This window comes from Hesperophylax consimilis, chromosome 4, assembly GCF_061612785.1.
Source record: "Hesperophylax consimilis isolate HC1 chromosome 4, BYU_Hcon_1.0, whole genome shotgun sequence".
In the NCBI taxonomy this organism is placed as follows: Eukaryota; Metazoa; Arthropoda; class Insecta; order Trichoptera; family Limnephilidae; genus Hesperophylax; species Hesperophylax consimilis.
The window spans coordinates 37,665,549-37,690,634 of record NC_142839.1 but is presented as its reverse complement, the minus strand read 5'-3'; the positions used below and the strand labels follow the sequence as shown (position 1 = coordinate 37,690,634).

Below are 25,086 nucleotides of genomic sequence, written 5' to 3'. Positions count from 1 at the left end.
ATTAGGAATCACTGGTTGTCGGGTAGGTGCTGATACATCCGGTATTTCAAATTACAAAGGAATGATTTTTATTATTGTACTTGTTTTGATTATTGCATCCATAATTTTGATATTCACATCTCTATTATGCACACCAGTCTAGTATTCACGGCACTGTCATGACCTCAAAAAGACGTTTTAAAAACTCTCAATGACATTTTAGGAGAAAGTTCTTTAAAATAAATTGAAATATATCATACATATATATTGTTTCTCATTAATCTAGCACTACGCATCGATTATCGAGAGCAATGTAAATATGAAATGTCAATCAAAATATGGTCTGTTTTTTTATCTAATCTTTTGGCATTGAAACCTGCAATATAAATATACGATTGTTCTACTCTTTATCTTGAAAGTACCTGCCTCGTGTTCTTGTTTAGTGATGGGCACGCTAGAGATATCAGTATGATTTTAAATGCTTCTTACGCAGCCGTCCCATGGGTCGGTAAAGAATCTACAAAAACCGAGCGCGGTATACCGAGAGTTCACCGACCCATACATTTGTATTGGAGCCTGCAAACAGTTCAAACGGGTCCAGACCCGGGGTGGGCATAATACCCAGAGGTAGGCTGGAGTTGTGCGATGTACTTCCTGTGTACAGCTAGACCACGCTACCAGGTTTCGGTTCACATCACCGCCGATATCACCTAACGAACTTCTAAATATCTTTTTTTCCCATAAAGTTTATTTCAGTTAAAAATGATTTTTAAATGTAACTAAGAATTTGTTTTTGGGCCCATTAATAATATCACAAAAAATTCCACAACCTCGTCGTTACTTGGCGACTGACTTGATTCAAAGTCGGTTTTTGTTGTTTCCATGTTTACGCGCCATTCGACCGTCTTCTCAGTCTTTTGCCAAATTACAAATTATATTAAATTACCTGTTCAAATACTACCCTTATAATAATACCCGTGAGTCGATTTGACGATGAGAAGATAATGACATTCAGCATAAAGGAGGTAAATAGGAAAGCAGAAATCTGCAATACCGACAGTTTGCTGGGCTACAAACTAGAAAAACATTTGGTACTTGACATCTGCAGTGTGCATATACCATGTAGCATTCCTTTCATCCTTTCATCACTCTTTTTATGTCGATTCTTTACCGACCCGTGGGACGACGGCCTGAATTTACTCGTTTTACGCACGACTGCTTACAAGATTCTTGAAAGAAAAGAGCTTGTTACTTTTGTCGCCAAGTAAAAAAGAGCATGAGTACGTACAGATTATCAAAAATGGAGGGCGATGCAATCGTCTACACTGTTTTAAATGGGAAAACAATTAAGGTTAAAGGAAATAAAAACTAACTTTAAAAATTGATTAACGCCATTTTTTCCGCCCTACCAACATGTCAACAAATTAACATTTGAATAAAAAAAATGTTCCAAAATCGGTGTTGCCAATTCATTCTAGGGTGTTTCCCAAGATGCATCACGCCAGTTAAAACCCATTGCGCCCCTTATACCTAACTGGTATCTTTGTGGTGGCACGTTAGAGGATAAGGAAGACATTTGTAGGCCAAATAAACCCCTGTTACCGCATTGCCTACCGAATGCTACGGCGATTACCGGTCCTGAACAGCGCCAACGTGACGGATGCCAACGCTTGGCTAAGTTTGGCGGAGTAGGCAAATTCGGAGATTCGCCCGAGACTTGGGGTAGGGACCGCAGGCTCATTACAAGTGGTAGATCATGCGACCACTTTTACACAGTGCACTTAAGGCAACATGAGACTCTTATAACGGAGTTTGCTGGAGACTCACATTTTAATTAATTACAACGAATTCGTAACTATAATACCTTTTTTTCAGACCGATAGATAAAAAACAGTACCTTACCATCAAAAAAAAAAAAAATATTTATAAACGATGAATTAGTAACCTTCCGAGATTTTAGTAAATACGTTTAGCAGAATTAATTAAAATAAACTCAGCGGAAAGATCAATTTTCTAGGCTTGTTAGGGTAAATTCGACCGTAGTTCCGTTCAACTAAATTTAGGTAAATGCCAGATTATCAGTTTTTACAAAGGCAAAAATCCACTTAATTTTTCCTATTTTATGAATGGTGCTAATCTTCTTCGTGTATCACAGATTCGTGATCTTGGTGTTATATTCCACGAGAGTCTACAGTTTAACGAACACATCGATGAAATAACAAGCGATGCGATGAGAATACTAGGTTTTATTTTGAGAATGGGAGCAAATTTTAAAAGTATGTCAACATTAAAACATCTGTATTGCTCGTTAGTACGAAGCAAATTAGAATACAATTCCACCGTATGGTCACCGTACTACAAGGTCCATTCTCAATCATTAGAAAAGGTACAAAATAAATTCCTTCGGTACATTAATTTTAAAATGAAAATTCCAATCGAATTTATAAATTACAATAACTTGCTTGCTGAAACTAAACTTCTTAAATTATCTGATAGAAGAGTGTTAATTGATTTGCTATTTTTATTCAAAATTATTAAATCTTTAATTGACAGCCCTAATTTGTTGGAACTTATTTGCATTAATGTTCCTGCTAGGCAAACTCGCAGTAAAGATACTTTTAAATTTAACAAGAACCTCAACACTAATTATTCTATTTTTTCACCAATTCCTAGAATTCACAACCTTGCGAATAAATACTGTGAACTTATAGATATGTTTGGTTTTGACAATTTTGTGTGCTTTAAAAGGCAACTTATTTCGATTCTATCGGCTAATAATTAACTTTTATAGCTTTAATAATTTTATTACATCTTCTCCCATTCGAAACCTTTCAAGTAAATTATATCCATATTTGTTTGTTTTTTATTTGCTCTACTATACACTTATAATTGTATGCATATACCTACTAACTACTTTTTATACATAACACTATGTTCCATCTCAGATCTTATTATTTCTTATTCATGTCGATATTGCTAAATTCTATTAGTTTTTGCTTTTTACAGGTGCAACTCTTATTTTGTTATTTTTTTTTTTTTTTTTTTTTTAAATCTCTGTTATAATGTTCTTTACCTCACGAGTAAGTTACACTCTAATTTATATTGGTTTATCGATTTGTTAAACTCACAATTAATACTGGGTTTAAACACACCCACTTACTTACTTTTTATGTTGAACTTTCTTTTACATACTATTTCATGCTTGGGTATATTTTATATTTTATATTGAATCCATCTTATTAGTGTTTTGCTAATTTGCACAAAATTTTATTATATGTGTTGCTTTCTTACAATTAACTCCATTTATCTTCTTATGTTCAATTATTGTAATCAATGTAAATGTATATTTTCATGTAAAAGCCCATTAGGGCGTAAATAAAATAATAAATAAATAAATAAAATAAATAAATAAAATTTGCCGGGCCGCGTGCCCACTTCGACGTGAATCATTAGTAATCGGGCGAAATCACGCACTCCTTATACAGATTGCGATAAGGTTGAAATTCCCGCTTAACACACAAAATGCATGTTTAAGGCATTTATTTTGTGATGTTCGGCAACAAATATTAAAATGTTTTCCTATCATAATCTAAAGAACTTAAGGCCCCGTAGTAAGCGTTTTAAGATGGTTTGAAAGGAAGATATGTAAAGGAATGTTAGAGGGAGCGCGCCAATATTAAAAAAATGATAATAATTAAGCGAAAATGGTGAAAATATTTAATAAAACACGACTCGTTTGAAATGGAGCAAAAATCTCTAGTCATGTTCTTTAGTTGCATTTAAAGATACACTGTGAATTTTTTCATGCATATAACACATTCAATAACGGAACAAAACGTGTTTTTAATAATTTTCGGAGCTTACTTTGAGATTTTTTTCTATCCAGGGAATTTCATACAATTACCGTTTCGGCATTACAAATGTATTGATATTATCTTAAAAAATAACATATATTTTTCTTGGATCTTAAAAACTTAAATAGTTAAAGAGAAATGTGTTATAAATTCGTAGAAATTGGGAATGCGGGGGCTTAATTCGCCATATGTACAGTAAAACCATATCCGAAAAAAAGGGCATGGAATTTATTGGCCTGATAGTTTATTTTTTCTAGGCTTATAAAAATACTTGTTTCTTGATTTAGCGAAGTCCAATATGTGTTCTACTCGCAGTATATAATTAAAGCAACTATGATAATATTCATATAATAGTCTATGGTAATATTATGAATGTGTTTGATGCTCGGCAGACATACGCAAAAACAATACTCACTCACCTATACACAAATATACATACATACTACGAAAAAAGATCTAATACTCGCTGTACTCGAAGCAATAACAAAGACTTAACTTCAAATTCCTGTAACGCACACTACTTTTGGACAACGAAACTTTAGATATCTTGCGACAAGACTTTACAACATTCTTCCTGATAAAATAAAAACATGTCATTCACAAAAAAATTTCAAAGATAGCGTAAAAATTTGGATCAAAAGTAATGATAGGGCCTTTACCGGTGCACTCATCCAAATTCGCAGTTATTGATGCAACCCATAAATATACCACTCTAACAACCTAATTATTGCATGTATTTTCATATAATTGTAGGTACATTATTAGGACTATAAACGAACTTGGTAAATGATGTATTGATTTTGATGCTACCTAACTATTGAGTGTTCGTATTTTTATATAATTGTAGGTACGTTATAGTACTATAAATAAACTTGGTAGATAGCTGCCTCAACACAGGCTAAGCCTAGTGAGGCGGGCTATGATAAACCTTAACACATAACTACATTAAAATTTCTATTATTTACATTTATTTTACCTACTGTTTGCATATTAATTTCCGTTGATAAAATTATATACTCATCTAATTTATAAACCAATGTACACAAAACAGTCTTTCATGTATTTCTATAGTTATAGTTTGAAAATTTGTCACAATAAAGATATTATATTATTATTATTATTCCTAGGCGAACAAATTTTCAAATGAAAGACATATATTTTTCAATTATCTACTTCGCGTTACATTGCTTTAAATTTGATTGTTTTTTCATTTGATTGATATTTATCAAAATTCTAGCCTACCTGATTGAGCAACTCAAGAAAACGACCAATATTTCTAGAATTAGTGATTCAAATGTACTGTTTGTTGGACTGTAAATAAAAACAATATAATATATCAATGATTTATCTGGCTAATAGAAACACCAGTTCATTGACCTTGATGCGCTACAATCTCTGCTAAGCAAACACCACGTGATAGCCTGTAATAGTGAAATAAGCATTATTTATTGTAACTGACCTACGACACTCAAAATGTAGTAGAATTACGACGAACTGACCTATCCCAATGTTTTTGAGAGCTGATAAGTCTGGTAAATATTGAAATTGACCGATTATGGTAACTGACCTACGACACTCAAAAATGTAGTAGAAATACGACGAACTGACCTACCGCAATGTTTTTGAGAGCTGATAGTATGGTAAATATTGAAATTCACTGATTATGGTTTGTTTATGTCTCTCCGCGGGCAAATAAATGAACAACGGCAAAAAATTTAACTTCGATATTACACTATTGGTTAAACGAATCATTAGCGAGTAGAGGACAATTTGCTCGTTTGTGGGGAGTAGGCGCCTACGGGATAAAGGCACGTAACAAAAAACTAGCCTAACCTAACCTAAGTTTTGTTTATTTTTTCCAATTTAAAATTTATTCAGCCCGGATTTAAACACACTCAAATTTAATCCATTAAAAATTCCACTTGCACTTGTTCCAACATCGGATAACCGTGTGCGATTCCGCTCTCGTGTAATTCTGGCAGTGTAATTCATTAATTTAGTCCTGTCACCGATAAATACATTTAAATTCCGCGACAAATCTTTCAGTGTGATTTTTACGATAATCACAATGGAGTTTTTAATCTTAATATCAGGAAATGTTGACAGGTGTAGCTAATTTTCGCATAAAACTTGCGATTTAATGTGTTTGTTTAAAATTATGAATTCGTCATTGAATACCCCTGAGTCGCTTCATTTAATGATCCTGGCAGGACAGTTACAATACAGTACCTACCATACTATTGTATAAATTCTTCTACAACTATTACGCGCCTATGAAACGAATCAAAAACTTGGGAAACATATAATCCATGTTGAAGGTATATTTAGCTCAATAATATTTCAATATAAGTTCGCTTTAATACACTTAATGACTTTACATAGAACTGTTTCATTTGGTGTAATGTAAAGCATTATAGACCAAGCAGAGTTAAGACTAATTACTCGATTATTCAATGTAATGATCAAACGATATTTTTTTATGTACTTGGGTATTAAATTTCTGCGTTATTTTAACGGTATTATGTCTATAAAGCCCCCTTCATAAATGAATAAAAAAAACAATATGGATGGTATTTTTTTTGTTCAGATCTTATCAATACCAATATAATTCTGAATGTCGATATCTTGATAAGTTGGTATGTAAATATCTTCCATTCAAAACAAGAGGTTTGCGAGGTTATTTCATAAATGTACGTTTAATTAAATAAACCACCCACTGAATCTTGTTTTAACTTCGTCGTCGCTTGGCAAGTTTTGTTTACAGTTTCGTTATGCTCACCGCCAAGATGTTGCATAATATTACATTCAGTAAAACGATAATTAAAAAATGCACTCACAAGTTAATCGGAATTCTCAAGACGAGAATTATTCAGAAATGGATACAACTTCCACTCTAAGACTGCAGTGGTTTTTATTTTTTATAAAATTCGTTTTTTGTATGAAAATTTTCAGGAAATAAACTGAAATAAACTGAAAATCTTCATACAAAATATCGAATTTTGGAACAAAAATTAAAAAAATCGTTTTCAGCTACAACAACATAAATAATGGCATTTTTGGAATATTAGCATCTTAGTACACAAAAAATCACGAGCCGCTACTGCCGGAGAGTTCGAGTACTGGTAAAAGTTAAGTAATAATACATTACTGGTATGTTAGTCAGGGCCTGGAGTTAACCAAGCTAACAACTGAGCTAAATCCCGATTAGGTAGGACCGACATTCATTTCGCATGTAAACTGCTGTAATGTCAACCAATTTCAGAGAAATGCGTATGTATGCGTGTGTATGCGTGTGTATGCGTGGTTGCCACAAAAAAGTTGATAGAATGCATTTGTCATCAACAACGAATCTATCTGCATAGCTTCAGCTCGATCGGATGTCGGGTTAGTTTCTACTTCCAACATTTTCATTAATTTATTCATAAAAATGAAATCCAAATTCAAATTTAGTATTTAAAAAAAAAATAGGCCTTCAAACAATTTTTTTCTCTGGAATCTGGTTCCTGTGATATAATGGATAAAGGATATTCTGCACTATGCCAAATACCCGGTGAAATATTTTCCTTCAACTTTGAGGTTGGGTTATTACAGGATTGGAAGATTTTGAATATATAATTAAAGAAGACGAATGAACAATACGTTTAGTCGTCATCAAAGTCGAAAATCTTGTTAAAAAAATATTTTTTATTTATTGAAATTGGTCCGACAGTTTAATCATTAATTAACAGTACAAGGTTTTAAATTTGAACATTCGTAATATTTGGGAAGGTGTACAAAAAAGTTGTAAAGTGTAATTAAATATATCTGCTATTTTAGAAATTTCTTTGAACAGTACCATTACTCTTGTTATACTATGCTGTGCTTGAACAACTGTTCTGACGTGCGGTTTCATGAACAAGTCGTATGACGACCACGCTGAAGTTTTCAGGCACGTATAGGCCATAGCATTCTAAGACGAATGTCTTGGCTTCCTTCAGGAAATGCCTCCATTTCTACCAAACTTCTGCTGGTTTCCTCCAGTTCATTTTGCATAAGGTTACGTAATCGATCCTTTCTTCATCTCGTCAACATTTCATTATCCCTGTAGGTTTATCATAGAGAAGCCTTTGGTTCTTTTTTCCATTCTTGCTTTGTGTCTCGCCAGTCTGTCTTAGTTTTACAAACCACACGGAGTTTGCCATGGAAGCACTTTGTGTAGGATGGCTTAATCAGTTGAGGGATAATTCAAGCGAGCCTTTTTACTGATACAAGTGGTTTTTGCAAGTTGTTTGTGTCTCTCGGGGCAATAATTTGGTCGTGAAACTAGACAGTGCGCTTTGTGAAGGTGGTACGGGAAACCTCCTCTACTAATAACCCAAAACATATACACGTATTAAATAAACTCACTAAAATCAATAGCGGTGGCCGATTCGCTTTGTGCTTTTGGGCTAAGATTGAAAAACACGTTGTCGTAGCGCAGACCCGTGAAAAAAGGATATTATTTTAATTAAAATAATTCACTGTTAAAATATTGTATGAATTAAAAAATAAACTTGAAATATACCCACTTCATGTGGTCAAATATAGATATGCTTACATCTTCAAATTTTAATTGTTGTTTCTCAAACTTATTACAAACATATTTTTTTTAGATTTTTGATTTCAATTACATTTTTAATTTCAATTAGAACCAAGCTACATTTTTTAATCCATTTTTTTTTTGCCCCAAACTCTATAAAAGCATCAGGTACAATATCCTAAGTGATAGCATAAATACTTTATCATTGTCTGAATTCTTGATTCAATTAACTCAGATTTTAAAAATGGCGTTTAAATTCAAAAGAAATCTGAGTTCATTGAAACATAGTTAGAATCACTCACAAACAGACCCACAACCGAAATTATTATATTTAATAATTATAACTGTCATTGTACCCAAAAATATTTTTGTTTTTCCCGTATTTGAAGAGTTTCACCAGAAAGCAGTGCTAAAAAGACGAAAGAATGAATAAATATTAAAAGTCAAGAGATAAAGTAGGATGAATCTAGAAGCGAAAGCAAGTTTGCTCAGAGAGGATGAGTGCCACAAACAAATAGGAAATTGGGCCTCAAGGGGATACTAGAAGAGCCTCGGCTAGGAGCTCATCTTGATTTTCAACTTTGTGGTCTTCGTACACATTTTAGCTATGAAGGTGTTAAAATAACATACAATACTTTTTGAAGTTGTTCGAAAGCAAACCACCAAAAATAATTGGTTTTATCACATCAGTGTCATTTTATCAGCTTTATTGTATGTAGGTCATGAATAATTGCCTTCAATTTTAAAGTGTTTACAATTTAGAATAGTTTGATAAGAAAATTGATAGTTTCTCTGCAATGTAAATAGTAGGTATGATAATTTATAAAGCCTGCTATCAAATATACGTTTTTAAATGTGAAACCGCACAAGAGTACCAACTGCTCCCAACCGTCTGGAGACAGTGAGACTCTGTGGTCTTACACCAAGGCGATACTGAGAGTGTCTTCCACCCTGGAATGTGCTGCAAGTATATTATTATTAATTGCATTACTAAATTGTAAAAAAAACACAAATTCATTAAACAGAATTTACTTGCGCACGCCGGGATTTGAACCCTCGACCATCGGATTGCTAGTGAAGAGCGTTACCCCTCGACCACGGAAGCCGGTCCACGCTAGTCTATTACTATTATTCGAATGAACACGCCAACCGGTTTCGGCGTAAGATTCCCTGAAGTGTGACTAATAGAGATTAAAAATTTTAAAAAGACACTTCGACTCCCAGACTGCAAACAGGCCAATGACATGGCCTTATAGAAACTTATCCTGTTCGAGACAGAATTTAAATATTTCAAAATATTATAGAGTTTTATTTGGGTACACAGACACGCCCATAACACACTATCGGTTTATATCTAGAGTAGATACAAATCTTTTTAATATTTTTTGGAATAACTTAATGAGTAAAACCTCAGGTTGTAATATTTAATTATTGAAGACAATATTAGCAATTAGAAATGAAGACAATATAGGTAGTTCGTATTCGAAGTATGATACAGTTATATATGACCGAAGAGAAGGGGAGGATAGAGTTGGCAAAGGTCCTGGGTTCGAGTCCTAGATGTGACCGTATCTTTTTCTGATTTTTCCGCTTCAAATTTTCGTTTAGGAATCGTTAATATTGTCTTCAATAATTAGATGAAAACCTGTTTAAAAACCCTTTATTATTGTAATAATTAAAATAAAATAACTTTGTTTAAATACCACTTTATTGTATATATTTATAACCAACCGGTTTCAGTTCAGCCCGAACCTTCATCAGGGTTAATAAAAACATATTAAATTAATTACAGAGGTGTATGGGTACTTATAGTTAAGCTGGAAGAGGGAGAGAGAACATCAACTTTGGTGGGGGTGGAAGACTTAGGTAGGAGAGAGGGGGTAAACATGGGTGCAGGAAATGGAAATATATTTAAAATGGGGCTGTTTGTTAAATCTAATTGTTTATTTAGTAAATTGATTTTATTGACTTTAAGGGATTTTTTTATCTCGAGTGCTTCTAAATTGTTGAGGCGTAGACCTATCCCGTTTCTATGTAATACTTCTACACCTGAAGGCTTATCAAATGAGTGATCTTTATCTATTAAATGTGTTGCAAATTCCGAAAAACCTATGTTGTTTAAGCATCTCAAGTGCTCAACTACCCGCGTTTGAACATTTCTTGCAGTTTTACCAATGTAAAATGCTTCGCAGTCGTTACATTTAAGTTTATAGATGCCAGAATGACTTAAATTATTTTCTTTATCTTTTGAGTTAATTAAAAGTTTACCTAGGTTATTATTGGTATAAAAAGCGGCTTTAATTTCTGTTGGAAATTTTAAAACACATGAGGACGAGAAATTATTAATGTATAAAATTCTACGCCAACCATGGTTTTTATTTACTGCGATGTTGGGGATACTATTGTACAGGAATTTATTACAAAATATGAGTCGTTGTTTTTTTGCAAGGATTTTATCAATTAAGGTATGGGTATATCCGTTATTTATGGCGATAGATTTGATTATAGAGAGTTCAATATTGAAGTTAACTTTAGATAGCGGAATAGTGACAAGTTTGTGGACCATAGAATGGAAGGCAGAATGTTTATGGGAAATGGGATGGTTAGAAGTACTATGAATGACTGTATCGGTAAAAGTAGGTTTTCTATAAATATTAAAATTAAATTTATTATTAATAATGGAAAGGGATAGGTCTAGAAAATTTAAACTGTAATTAGTACCTATTTCTACTGTAAACTGAATATTTTTATGGAACGAATTAAGGAGGGACAAGAAGGAATTAAGTTGACGTTCTGTACCTTTCCATATGCAAAAAATGTCATCAACATAACGTTTCCCCAACATCGCAGTAAATAAAAACCATGGTTGGCGTAGAATTTTATACATTAATAATTTCTCGTCCTCATGTGTTTTAAAATTTCCAACAGAAATTAAAGCCGCTTTTTATACCAATAATAACCTAGGTAAACTTTTAATTAACTCAAAAGATAAAGAAAATAATTTAAGTCATTCTGGCATCTATAAACTTAAATGTAACGACTGCGAAGCATTTTACATTGGTAAAACTGCAAGAAATGTTCAAACGCGGGTAGTTGAGCACTTGAGATGCTTAAACAACATAGGTTTTTCGGAATTTGCAACACATTTAATAGATAAAGATCACTCATTTGATAAGCCTTCAGGTGTAGAAGTATTACATAGAAACGGGATAGGTCTACGCCTCAACAATTTAGAAGCACTCGAGATAAAAAAATCCCTTAAAGTCAATAAAATCAATTTACTAAATAAACAATTAGATTTAACAAACAGCCCCATTTTAAATATATTTCCATTTCCTGCACCCATGTTTACCCCCTCTCTCCTACCTAAGTCTTCCACCCCCACCAAAGTTGATGTTCTCTCTCCCTCTTCCAGCTTAACTATAAGTACCCATACACCTCTGTAATTAATTTAATATGTTTTTATTAACCCTGATGAAGGTTCGGGCTGAACTGAAACCGGTTGGTTATAAATATATACAATAAAGTGGTATTTAAACAAAGTTATTTTATTTTAATTATTATAATTATGTATACCCACAAAGTGTTTGCTACAAGTGAAAAATTAACCTTTATTATTGATAAATTATCTCTCAGCCAATGGTAAGATCAGCTTTTCATGAAACTGAAACAGCATTCTCTCTAGAGGGGAATACATCCCCGCTCGGTAGTTTTCCTACGTAATATCGTACGAGTCGAGAAATTAATTGAAACAATTTTATAAATTTATTTTTAGAATGAAGGGTAAGGAAGCAATTGAAGGGTATTTTTGAAAAACTGACTGACTCCGATTTTGATCAAATTTGATCTGTGAATTGCAAACTCGTCTTATTCCATTCATTGTTATTATCAAAACGGACATATTCCATTTCAGCTAGTATAAACAGATCATTTGGTTACGTGACAAAATAGCCGCCCGATTGATTTGTAAGAAAGTTGCTTTCAGTTGTGTTACACGGTGTTTCAAAAAAAGCTTATTTCAAGACAGTTTTTGCAAAACAGGATTATTCCAAGATTTTTTACATAAATTGTAAACATCTTACAACTTTTAATTTTTGTTCATATTTTATGATTGAATTATGCACGGCTCACAACCGGGGTTTAAAAATATTCGCACATTTCAGAACACCTTCGTAACCTTCACTGGCTCAAGTGCCCTGAAAGAATCCAGTACAAACTGTGCTGGATGATGTTTAAATTCATCAATGAAATGGCCCCACCCTACATCTCTGAACTATGCGTCCCGGAAAATACTGATCTGAGGCAGTCAACTCTTAGATCAGTAACATCATCAGCTGTAGGCAGACTGATGGAACCTAAGCGCAAGCCAAATACTAAGTTTGGTGATCGCGCTTTCGGAGTATCTGGGCCTAAGGTTTGGAATAAACTCCCTCCGGAACTGAGATCCATAACAAGTCCAACAGAATTTAGGTCTAAACTAAAAACTTACCTTTTTAAGCTGTCATACCCTTAAATTAAATATACCATTCCTGAGTACAGTTATATTCAATTTTCCAATTATGTCCTAAATCCTGTATCTAAATTTCGCTAATAAACAATTAGATAATGTTAATTAAGTGTTAATCTCATTGACCTTCCAGGTAAGTATTGTACTGTATATTATCTCCATAATTAGTTAGTAATAACATAGATCACTGTAGAAATGTATTATAAATTTGTACAGCGCCCTTGAGGCGATTTTGCACAAAAACGGCGCTATACAAGTGATACAATTATTATTATTAATCTATATAAAAAAGACAAATTGAAAAACTGAAATTTTGTAAAACGAAAATTTTATGATGCAATTAAAGTAATCTAAATAAAAAGACAAATTAATAATCTGACACCTCTATCAGTTTTTGCGACTTCCCGACAAAACGTTCAGGCGGAATAAGTCAGTTTTGTAAAAATACCCCTCACTTATCATTGTCGATTCCCAACATTTGGCTACTTTGATTTTCGATTCGAAGCAGCCGAACTTTCTGCTAGCCGGACTTAATCTTAATTCAAGCAGCTTAATTTACTACCACAACTTTGTCCTTTGAAATTGCTCAAATTACGCTTGTTAGATACTTTGTCAATGGGTAATGTCGTGTGAAAATACCGGATACCTAAATGCATTATGAACCTATCTGTGTAAACACACCAGTTAACCCACCAAGCCACGATAACTAAACGCATTAGTCAGTACCTTGAAATGATGGTTAGTAAACATATTTTTTAAATTATATCTATGAACAATTTTCGCAGAAAAACCCATTTGATATCAATAAAATTACTTGTTTATCGCTTTGATCACTTGCATAATTACATAAATTTTAGATAAATCAAACAAACAACTTAATGACTCCGCAATCTTGTTTAGAAAAATTATATGAGTACCGTAAAATGAAGTGACTTTGATCAATTTTCAACATTGATATAAAATAACTTATTTAGATTTTTTGTACGATATACGCTGCAAAATAAAACGATCTCAAAAGAAATTTCTAAACAAATTGTGAATTCCAATATTCATAGATATAGACTGATAAATGACTCAAAACAATTATAATTATATATACGTTGAGGAATTTAAAAAATATATTTACATTTCTCTTTGTCTGAATATTTAAAAATTAGGTACACAGTTGTGGTGAGTTTTTATTTTATTTATTGTTTATTGATTATTATTTAAGGAAAATGCAGGTACATGAAGACGTGTTCCGATATTTTAGAAATTTACAAAAAGTTTATCAGGAAAAGGATTTTTAATAAATTAGCGATACTCATTTTTTTCCTGGTGTCTTACATCTGGGCTATACTGAGAATATCTTCCGCCATGGAACGTGACGCAAATATAGAAATAATAATATTATACATTTTATTTTTTTTATTTAATCAAACACTTAGGATATAAATAATAACTTTACTAAGATATTATATATATCCTGACGAAGCTTGATCTAAGCGAAACCGGTCGATGAGAAAAATAATAAAAACTCGTGGTTAAAAACAAACTGTTTGATTTAATTATAAATATAATGTCTAACCACAAAGTAATTGCTCCCTACAAAAAAAAAGTATTGATATATTTTCTACTCATTCCAGGATGCATGATATTTTCTGTAGCTTAATCGATGTTGAAATTTCTTCAGAATTGAAATAGCATTCAAGTCAAAAATATACGAAAAATTTCAACCGTTAGTTGTTCGGGAGAAACTGAAAATAGAAATAATAACGATTGATCATATCTACATTAAGAGTGAGAGCAATAAACACTGCAAATAGTAATTTTCACTTTTAGAAACACGCGATACATAAATAATGTTTACATGAATGTTTCTTCGTTATTGGAATTTTTATAGTTTATTGCACATAGGGTCAACCCCCAACCCGCAAAAGGCAATCTCCGACGTTCCTTAGTTTGCCTACCAACAGGGCGCAAGTTAAAAACTACCTGAATAAGATATTATCAGGAAAGATGGCGAAGTCCCTTGAAATATACGTCGGTAATAATTAGTGCAGTATAAAATCCATTCATATAAAGAAGGGTGTCTGTGGCAGTCACCCGGCAGACGGCGCGGATTAGATTTAATACATATCTACAGTTTTATTTCGTGATTGATGTAATTTTGCACACTTGGCCTTCAAACCAAGAGAAAGGTCACTGTCTAAATCTGATTTCGAAAAACTCGTAAGCGTAAATATCGCGTAATGCCGGAACTTCAGCTAGTAAGTGTCAATTTTAAAAATGTTTAGAAATGTCGTAGTTTTTCACGTTCCACGGCCTCCGTGGTCGAGGAATAAGGCTCTTGACTGGCAAGCAGGAGGTCGCGGGTTCAAATCCCGGCGTGCGCAAGTTAATTTAGTATATTTGCGGCACGTTCCAGAGTGGAAGATACTCTCAGTATAGGCCTGGTTTAAGACCATAATTCAAAATTGAAACTTTGCTTGAAATGGCTCTGGCCGTGTTCGGTGACCAGATTTAAATAGCCAGGTACTTCCTCATTTTCCTCTTTCCCGTCCTCTACACCTCTCCACTATATTAAGCCTCACAACACAGCCTAAATTGGGGATGCCATAGTCTCACTGGCTCCAGACGGTTGGGAGCAGTACTTTCGTGTTCACAAATCCTACAATTATCTTATCATCTCTTCATGTTCGGATCGGCGCTAGTATGTATTAATATTAAAATTTTGTTTCTCAATTCTTCTTACAATTGTAAGAAACAGTGAGTTTTAAATTGGTCTAATATAATATAGTGAATAATTCTGAAATGTGAAAATTCTTCGTGAAATTTCTCGTATACTGTATCCCAGACAGTGAGGATAAATTGCGGTGAATGTATATGTTCGTGTACAATGTATATTGCACAACCTGTTAGTGGGTGTAAGTTACCTCAGAGGATCGTTATATTAAGGCCGTAGATCATTTCATGCAGCACCTGTTTCACCCCGTTACAACAAGATATCCTAGATCTACACGCATTCCTAATTCATGTTGGTGTCTACAATGTCATAGTACTAAGTATTGCAGTACTAGACCCATTAAGGACTAGATTTTGAATTGATGATTTCCATTATTTAAACCCTATTCCTGGAGAGAACGATTTAATCTAGTGAAGGAATGAGTTCTGCATATATCATTGGCCAGCATGTGGGTTGCCCGTTAAAAACCTACAAATTTTTAAAATTATATGTTTAGAAAAATGTACAGTTTTTTTTAAAAATAATTTAACGTATTTGTGATGTGATATTAAAATAGCAAGCCATGTATGTTCCTACGGAACGGCGTGCCGAGATAAACAGATACACAATATAAAAAATTTAACCCCTCAGGCCTCTGGCATATTCTGAAGGTATTTCCGCATTAAATAAAATCCAAATAAAAAGATTATTTCTGAATGTTTCCGAAAACTAAAAACTGTTTTTGAAAGGTAATAAGGTAAGCTTCCGAATTTTATTATTTGTAATTAAGATATGATTTTTGAAATTTTTTGTGAAACATATTTTTTTTGGAAATGGACCACTTTACGCACTTTGTAACTAAAATTACTAATAACGACATAAATAAAGACTGACATATTTTATTAGGCAAATGTATCACAAACGTTATGGTCACCGTTTTTGTCGAATCAAATAAAAAAAATTATAAAAAAATTGGCGAATTTTATTTTATTTTTAAATTGCGGTCGCAACTTTTGGCAATACACATTCGAAGGAACAATCCCAAAACTATTTCGACAGAAATTATGTTATTTGTGAAGATTAATTTTCTGTGCATCCGAACTTGATGGACAGTATTCCTCAATGTTTTACATCTGGGTTTCTGACACCTCAGATAAGCTCAGATTGGAGTATAGGAAACAGAAGACTCACCCGTCGCAGTAGGGGCCACACACTATGCCACCTTCTGGATGCATCACTAGTGATATGAATGTTAAATTCACAATATTGCATTCCGCGTCTTCTTTATATTACACATGTAAAATGATACGTCTGAGGTATCATTTTACACTGAGCCATCACTGAGCCAAATCTGAGCTCTAATGATCATATCGTCAGTTTGAGAGGTAGGTTTTACACCTTTTTTGCTTGTAACAATTATTCCGGCCATGGTGACATTTAAGGATGTGTAAAATTGCAGGATTTGATATTGAGGTTTCATATCCATTAAGTCTTTGCGAATAGCTGCCTACCTACTCTCATTTACATTACGCGAACACCCAATATGCAACATATAACTATTATCGCTATCCAAACATATAGACGGCTGATATTTTAAAACTGTCTCTTCACCTATGTACCTATTGAAAATGTGTGCAGGAAACCAACGCCCAGCGTTTGTGCGAATATCTCTCACATAACTCAGACGGCAAAGAGTTTACGAAACGAATCATTTTATTCCCGTCTGAGTATTCCAAAAATGTAGTTTTTCATTTTTCCACATCTATGCGTTTTTAAATACGTTTTGGTTATTTCAAGAGTCACTTTATAAAATAGTTTCGTTACCGAATATTTTGGGAGAATCGCCGTATCCTACGTTCAGAGTTGGGATGGATTGACCGTCATTAAATACAAAAAAATGATACTGACCTTGAAAAGTTAGAGGAGAGAGATCTATGTATCCCATGGACTGTGTGGAATTTCTCCTAAGCTATGTATGTTTTCATGTGCGTAAATTTTGTTTGTTTATGAAATTTGAAATTTGTTGCAATATTTCTGCAGAAACTCTTTTATAGTTTGTGCCAAAAATGCTGAAAGTTTTGCGATTTATTACTGTTTCGGTGAAATAATAAATCTTAAAATAATTGTGTCTTCAAATGTCGCAAAATAGGTGACCTGATTTCAAAATAATATGGCCTTTAATTGTAGCAAATCAGCTGACCCGATTAAAAGTAATGTTGCCTTTAATTGTAGCAAAACAGCCGATCTGATTAAAAATAATGTTGCCTTTCATCATCACAAATCAGCTAATCTGATTGAAATTCTTCTTTTTTTCACACACCCTGTTTTCTTCCCATTCCCTTCTCTAAATAAAATAATTCGTTTGTTTTTACCGACAAATTAACGTTGCTTGAACAATCAGCATTCAAAGATAAGATAAGGTTAGTTATTTAAAATGTATTGTACCGTTAAATATAAATCATGAAAACCTAAAGAAAAAAAAAAAACTTTTTATGTACTGTTATACAAAAATATGTATTGGGATAAACGATCCTATCTTATACCGTCATCTTCGCTGAATACGGGTAGTTCCTCCTACCAGGCTTTGATGAAGTAGGTACCTAAGGATGGGTTGTTTCGGAGAATTTGAACAATTCATCAAATTTCAACGTTCATTTTCAAGTTCTGTGAAAGATTTTTCAAGTTCTGTTTTTATTTCAGTTTTGTCAAGCAACTAGCCTACAATGATATAATAACAGAACTTGAATAGGACTTTCACAGAACCCGAAAATCAACGTTGAAATTTGATGAATTGTTCAAATTCTCCGAAACAACCCGTCCTAAGTGTGTCAGACGCAACCTATTATCTGAAAAAATTGTGTTTTTGACAACGCGAAATTCGTCAGTTATGTATGAAAAATGTGAATTTCGGCATATAATGCGAATTTTACAATTTTCATGCGATATTTTAAAATATGAGTGTAATATTAGATATACGTTTTAAATAATTCTTTGTCTATGTTTTAGACAAGCTTGAATTGCCATAAAATGAAAATCAGCTAACGCCTCGTATGTACTATCCTCATTTTTTTCATAAGAAAAACGTCTTTCCGCAACTGTTTTTTTTTGCATACTACAAAACAGTTAACATAAATATCGTCAAGTCGCAAATACCAATATTTTTGGTGAAAAATAACGCGAATTTCGCAAAAAATAATATAACTTTTCCCAAAAAATAACAGGTACGTTAATTAACCTCGTAACTAATGACGTAATAATGTGTGGTGTTTAATTCCAGCGTGACTTCGAACATCGCCGGTCACGCGCGCCTGCAGTACTGTGCCTTCACTGGCGCAAATAACTCCGTGGCCTACGTCCTGGACAATGACGTGTACTACAAGAGCAGCCTGGACGCCGACCCCATAAGGATCACGGACGACGGAGAGCCCGGCATCATCTACAATGGAGTGCCCGACTGGGTTTATGAAGGTATATATATATCTATATGTTATATAGTCACCGCACAAGAGTTCCAACTGCTCCCAACCATCTGTAGCCAGTGAGACTATGGTATCCACAATTGGCGTATTTTGTCATAGTGAAGGTAGTGGGGCGGGGAAGGAGATGGGAAAGAGGAAAATGGGGAAGTACCTGTCTATTTCCATCTGGTCACCGAACAGGGCCAGAGCCATTTCAAGCAACGTTTCAATACTGAATGGTGGTCTTCCACCAGGGCGATCCTGAGAGTATCTTCCATGTGTTCTCTTCTTTACGTGAATACCGCCCAAGAGTCCCAACCGTCTGTAGCCATTGAAACTATGGCATCCCTGATAGGGGTAGGTATGTTTAGTGGCTGAAGGCAGGGCAGAGTAGAAGATATCCCCAATTGGGGTATAGGTAGCGTGGATGGAGAGGAGATAGGGAAGAGGAAGGTGAGAAAGTACATGGCTATTAAGATCTGGTTACCAAACGTTAGACAATTCTTTCAATTCTGAATGTTGGTATTAGACCAGTGCGGTACTGAGATTATCTTCAACTGAAATACTAATAATAATAATAATAAAACATTTATTTGCCAAAAGATAAATTTTACATATTTTTTAACATAAATTCTATTGACAAAAAGGTCACTGCTCAGCTATGCATTCCGGATCTCTCCAGGAATGCAGCTGGTTTTCAGCAGTGCCTCCAATATAATAATAATAATATATACATATTTAGGGTGACCGTATATAACAAAATGATAATTTATCACATCTTTAAAAAGTTATAAAAAGTCATGGAAAGTGATGAAACAAAAACTTTATTAACTGGGTTAAGTAGGTTAGGTTAGGTTTAAATTTTTTTCATCGTTTTTAATGACTTTATATCACTTTTTAAAGGTGTGTTGAATAGTCACTGTGTTGAGTTATCATGGAATCCATATTTAGGTAAAATAATGAACAATGAAGTAATATTAACAATAAAAAATCAAATCAACACAAACAAATAAAAATAAAAATAGAAATAGTAGGTTTACAAATCAGTGCAAATTAATAATACAGAAAACGTTACAGGTTACAGATACTCTCAATAAGAACATATAACATAATAGAAGGTATTTTTTCGGCACATTTCTGAGTTGAAAATACTTTAAGTGTCGCTCTGGTGTAAGATCACCATTCGAAATTGAAACGTTGATTGAAATGGTTTTGGCCGTGATTGGTGACCGGACCTTCCCCTCCTCATCTCCTTTCCCTTCACAACACCTTCAGCTTCACAATATATCCCAATTGGGGGTAGTTGGGACAAGCCTTCCATTAAGGGTAAACTTTAACTTATCTACGCTTTTCTTCAGTTTCGATTGACGAAAACGGTTACAAACTCTAATATTTAATTGTAAATATAACCACTGGTGTGATGCTGGCTTTAAAATCAGTGCTTATTCAATACCTATCGATATGAATATTTAGTATATCGAGATGATTATTTAATAATAGCGTGTACACGGAGTTTGATAATCATATCCACCTTCAACGGATGCGACCCTGAATAATAATCATTACTAAACACCCTGTATTGATATTCAGATGAGACGGCATAGAACTGATTACAATCGACCGGAACATGTATTGTGATTTGCTCAGAAATATACAAACCCGTTTCCATCAAAAAACGAAATCACCGTTTTCAAACAAATGATCATTGAATACATTACATTTATTACTAAACCAGTTATCATGTTTTCAACTGGTAGCCGTAATAAATATTGTTTTTTTTTTGGAAATGGTATTTTAGAGTTGATAGAAATATAATCTATATTTTTTTTAAAGAAAGATATTCTTTTTCGAATTACTAATGAAAATTTCCTACTTCCATAAATATAAGCCAAAAATGTTGCTTTGTGTAATGGGTAGATAAATTAGCTAGCACAGGAATTGAATCCAGGACTCGTGAGTAGGAACATGACGCATTTGTCTACTCAGCTACTAACCGGTCATCATGATAATAGTATTCATCTTTATCGTCTATTCCTTACTAGGCAAAACAGAAAAAGGAAACTGACTCATAAAAAAGTGAGATATGTTTGATTTGTAAACCTTTTAGTATTGAAAATGTCGAAGGTAGGACTAACTAACTGACTCAGTAATAAAGAACAGGTTTTATATGATTACTAGCTGAAGTTCCGAAATTTCCTGGCTTTACACGCAGTTTTTATAATTCAGGTGTAGACCCTCCACTCAGAATCCCCAAAAATGACTTAAGTCCTAAGGGAAATTATTTTCCTCAGGTCCTGCTGTGTGAAGTTAATGTAAAAAATACAGTAATCTTCCTTTTATTTTGAACGTCAAGTGTGCAAAATTTAATCAGGGTATATTTAAATTGTGCTTAATTTCTCCTGTTTTTGGAATATAACAACAACTGAAGATTATTTGCTTAAAAAACAAACCCACACCGGGACGCTTTTCAAAGTGTCCGGGGGTAAGTCTAAGAAAAGATAAATAACTTTTTTGTTCCAATATTTAACCTTTTAAATGCCAGTAGGTAGAAGTGTAGCTGTGCACAGCAGGCCGTGAATTTTTAATCAGAATAAATCATTTTTAAATCTTATTTTTATATATTAAAAACATTACACCTTGAAAGGATATTTAAATGACTTACCAAATTTATTCAATATTCGACGTTTTTGCTTCCCTTCACTTAGATAAACATATTTTTAAAAAAACTTGACATATGTATGATACAGAGGCTCAAAGAAGAGCGAGTAAACTCGCTATTTTTCTATGGCTGGCAGCAGGCCCAGCTGGGCACGGCCAAGAATGCGAGATATCTCGCTCTTGGCACAGAAGCGGTTTTAAGGTAGTTTTCAAAAGGAAAAAAACAAATTTGTGTGTGTTAAAAATAAAAATTCTAACTTGAAACAATTTTACGGCCGGCACGGCCAAGAATGCGAGATATCTCGCTCTTGGCACAGAAGCGGTTTTAAGGTAGTTTTCAAAAGGAAAAAAAAACAAATTTGTGTGTGTTAAAAATAAAAATTCTAACTTGAAACAATTTTACGGCCGGCACGGCCAAGAATGCGAGATATCTCGCTCTTGGCACAGAAGCGGTTTTAAGGTAGTTTTCAAAAGGAAAAAAAAACAAATTTGTGTGTGTTAAAAATAAAAATTCTAACTTGAAACAATTTTACGGCCGGCACGGCCAAGAATGCGAGATATCTCGCTCTTGGCACAGAAGCGGTTTTAAGGTAGTTTTCAAAAGGAAAAAAAAAACAAATTTTTGTGTGTTAAAAATAAAAATTCTAACTTGAAACAATTTTACGGCCGGCACGGCCAAGAATGCGAGATATCTCGCTCTTGGCACAGAAGCGGTTTTAAGGTAGTTTTCAAAAGGAAAAAAAAACAAATTTGTGTGTGTTAAAAATAAAAATTCTAACTTGAAACAATTTTACGGCCGGCACGGCCAAGAATGCGAGATATCTCGCTCTTGGCACAGAAGCGGTTTTAAGGTAGTTTTCAAAAGGAAAAAAAAACAAATTTGTGTGTGTTAAAAATAAAAATTCTAACTTGAAACAATTTTACGGCCGGCACGGCCAAGAATGCGAGATATCTCGCTCTTGGCACAGAAGCGGTTTTAAGGTAGTTTTCAAAAGGAAAAAAAAACAAATTTGTGTGTGTTAAAAATAAAAATTCTAACTTGAAACAATTTTACGGCCGGCACGGCCAAGAATGCGAGATATCTCGCTCTTGGCACAGAAGCGGTTTTAAGGTAGTTTTCAAAAGGAAAAAAAAACAAATTTGTGTGTGTTAAAAATAAAAATTCTAACTTGAAACAATTTTAAATGGGAAAAAGTAGAAGTTTTCTTACGTTTTTTTTACGTTTATTATCGCCCGCACTTTACCCCGAATACTCTATATATACATAAGAAGGTAGCCGACTTATAGCTTCCATAATAATGATAGTAACCCTTCCCCACCGATCCATCGACTTCCGTTCAAAGCAATCCTTTTCTATCAGTGTATCCAGGTCAACGAGATGTTGTTCATTGTATCGGTTGCTGTGGTAACACTGGCGACCTTTGTGGTGGCTGTCATTGGCTAGAAAACAATTCCCGGCTCCTTTGTTACTCCAGCCTTAATGCGGTTTATAAATAGGCTTCCAACAACTCTTATATGAATCCACCTCTCTTTGCCCCTGTTCTCCCCCGCTTGACAAAGGTAAACTAAAGTTTCTGTGGAGGTATTTTTGTTCAATGTACCTTATCGACCAATTATTATATAGACAGGGCGTGTGATTCTTAAAAAAGAATCTGAAACCAAAAATATTTGTTTAAGAAAACATTTATCATAAAGAAAGTAACATCTCGCAGTCGAAAGATAGGAAGAAATATTGCTTTTTACCTTTTGTTAGTGGGCACGAAGCAAATTTGTCTTCTACCAAGTTCGTCCCAACTCTCACCGGAAGATCTGTGAAGATCATTTTTCAAACATGAAATTGGGGCGGTTGAAATATTTTAGGTAGGAGCTCTAGCGTACTTTATCATTATCAATTTAATCAGCTATATGAATATTAAAAAAATATGTATACCGTATAGATAAGCTTTTGGGGGGCGTATGGATAAAAGTTAAAAATTGATAAAAATCTTTCATTTATTTCAAACAAAGCAACTACGTCACGCAAAAAAATACGACAACACTTTTGCCACAAAATAAACAACCTTTGCTGGTTTCGTAAAGGTTTTTATAAGTTTGTACAGCGAGTTTACATGAAGTTCACCTCCGGTGCGCTGGTGCAACTCGACGTACACGAGCGGAACGCAGTTGATGTTGGCTTCATGAGAACGGGCCGCTTCTTCGACTCGTTTGATTGTAAGATCGCTCGTATGTGGAATGAGTTACCGGTACCTTTTTTTCTCGTTCGTATAATCCGGGCCTCTTCAAGATCTGCATTAATAGATCCCTTCCCAAAGACCTTACCTTAACCCGCTTCACAACGCTGCCCAACCGGGTAACGTCATAACTCCCCTGCCTTTACACTGTACATACAGGGGTATTCTTGTGAGGTATCACATAAATTAAAAAAAAAAAATTGGGTGAAGTTCACCTCGGTATCTTGCGAAGAGATGCATGTAAACTTATAATTATTTGCTAATTTAATTTAAAGGCTAATTATTATATTAATCAAGCGGTATTGCTGTACTATTGTTGTGCCAGTATTTCAATGGAAGATGCTTCGAGGAAGTAGTGTCATTGATCCCTTTGGCACCGGTGCATATTCGGGAAACACACCAAACGCGCCCATAATGTGTAAATAGTAGTCGACAAACGAGAACTTGTCTTTTCTACGACCCGTTCTTAAAAGCTCTCCAAAGATGATTTAGACCATGAGGGAAATTATTTTCCTCAAGACCTCCTGTGTGGAGTTAATTTAAAAATAAAAATAGGCAAAAATTGTCTAGTACATAATGCATTTCCAATTTATTTCTGTGTCTGCTGTTGCAAATTTTATTACCTTTTCTGTATGCACGCTTTTATTACTATTACCATAAAACGACTAGCTGCCATTATTATGGGTAGTACAATACTAAAGTGTTTTTAATTATTTTCAGAGGAGGTATTCGGTTCCGGATCAGCCATGTGGTTCTCACCTCGCCTGGACAGGATGGCTCTCGCTTCCTTCAATGATACCCAAGTGGACGAGGTTGTTTACGTCACGTATGGAATTCCTGGATCCATCGAGGATCAGTACCCTAAACTCTGGCCGCTCAAGTATCCCAAGGTAAGGCACTAAATGCATACATACATCCAAGAAACTCCGCGACTTATATAGGACTACACACGTATTTGAATTTGGAAGTCTCATCTAGTCCAGAAATACCCGATAAACCTGCTTGGTTCACATGAAAACGTGCGTTCTCAGTTGATGTTGGCTTTTCTTGGACTCGTTTTTGTGTAAGTCAGCTCGCATGTGAAAGGAGCTTCCGGCATTTATTTTCCTCCTTCATTCAATGTGAGCCTCTTCAAGA

At 34.1% G+C, this 25,086-nt stretch overlaps 1 protein-coding gene across 1 annotated transcript in view; it reads left to right on the top strand.

Annotated features, from left to right (window-relative positions):
• LOC149424665 (venom dipeptidyl peptidase 4) overlaps nt 1-25,086 on the top strand; it is a 136,453-nt gene that overhangs the window by 44,860 nt on the left and 66,507 nt on the right. The window contains exons 6-7 of the mRNA XM_089630914.1: nt 18,880-19,070; nt 24,670-24,839. Of these exons, the coding sequence (XP_089487040.1) occupies nt 18,880-19,070; nt 24,670-24,839 (361 nt within the window). The remainder of the gene's footprint in view (nt 1-18,879; nt 19,071-24,669; nt 24,840-25,086) is intronic.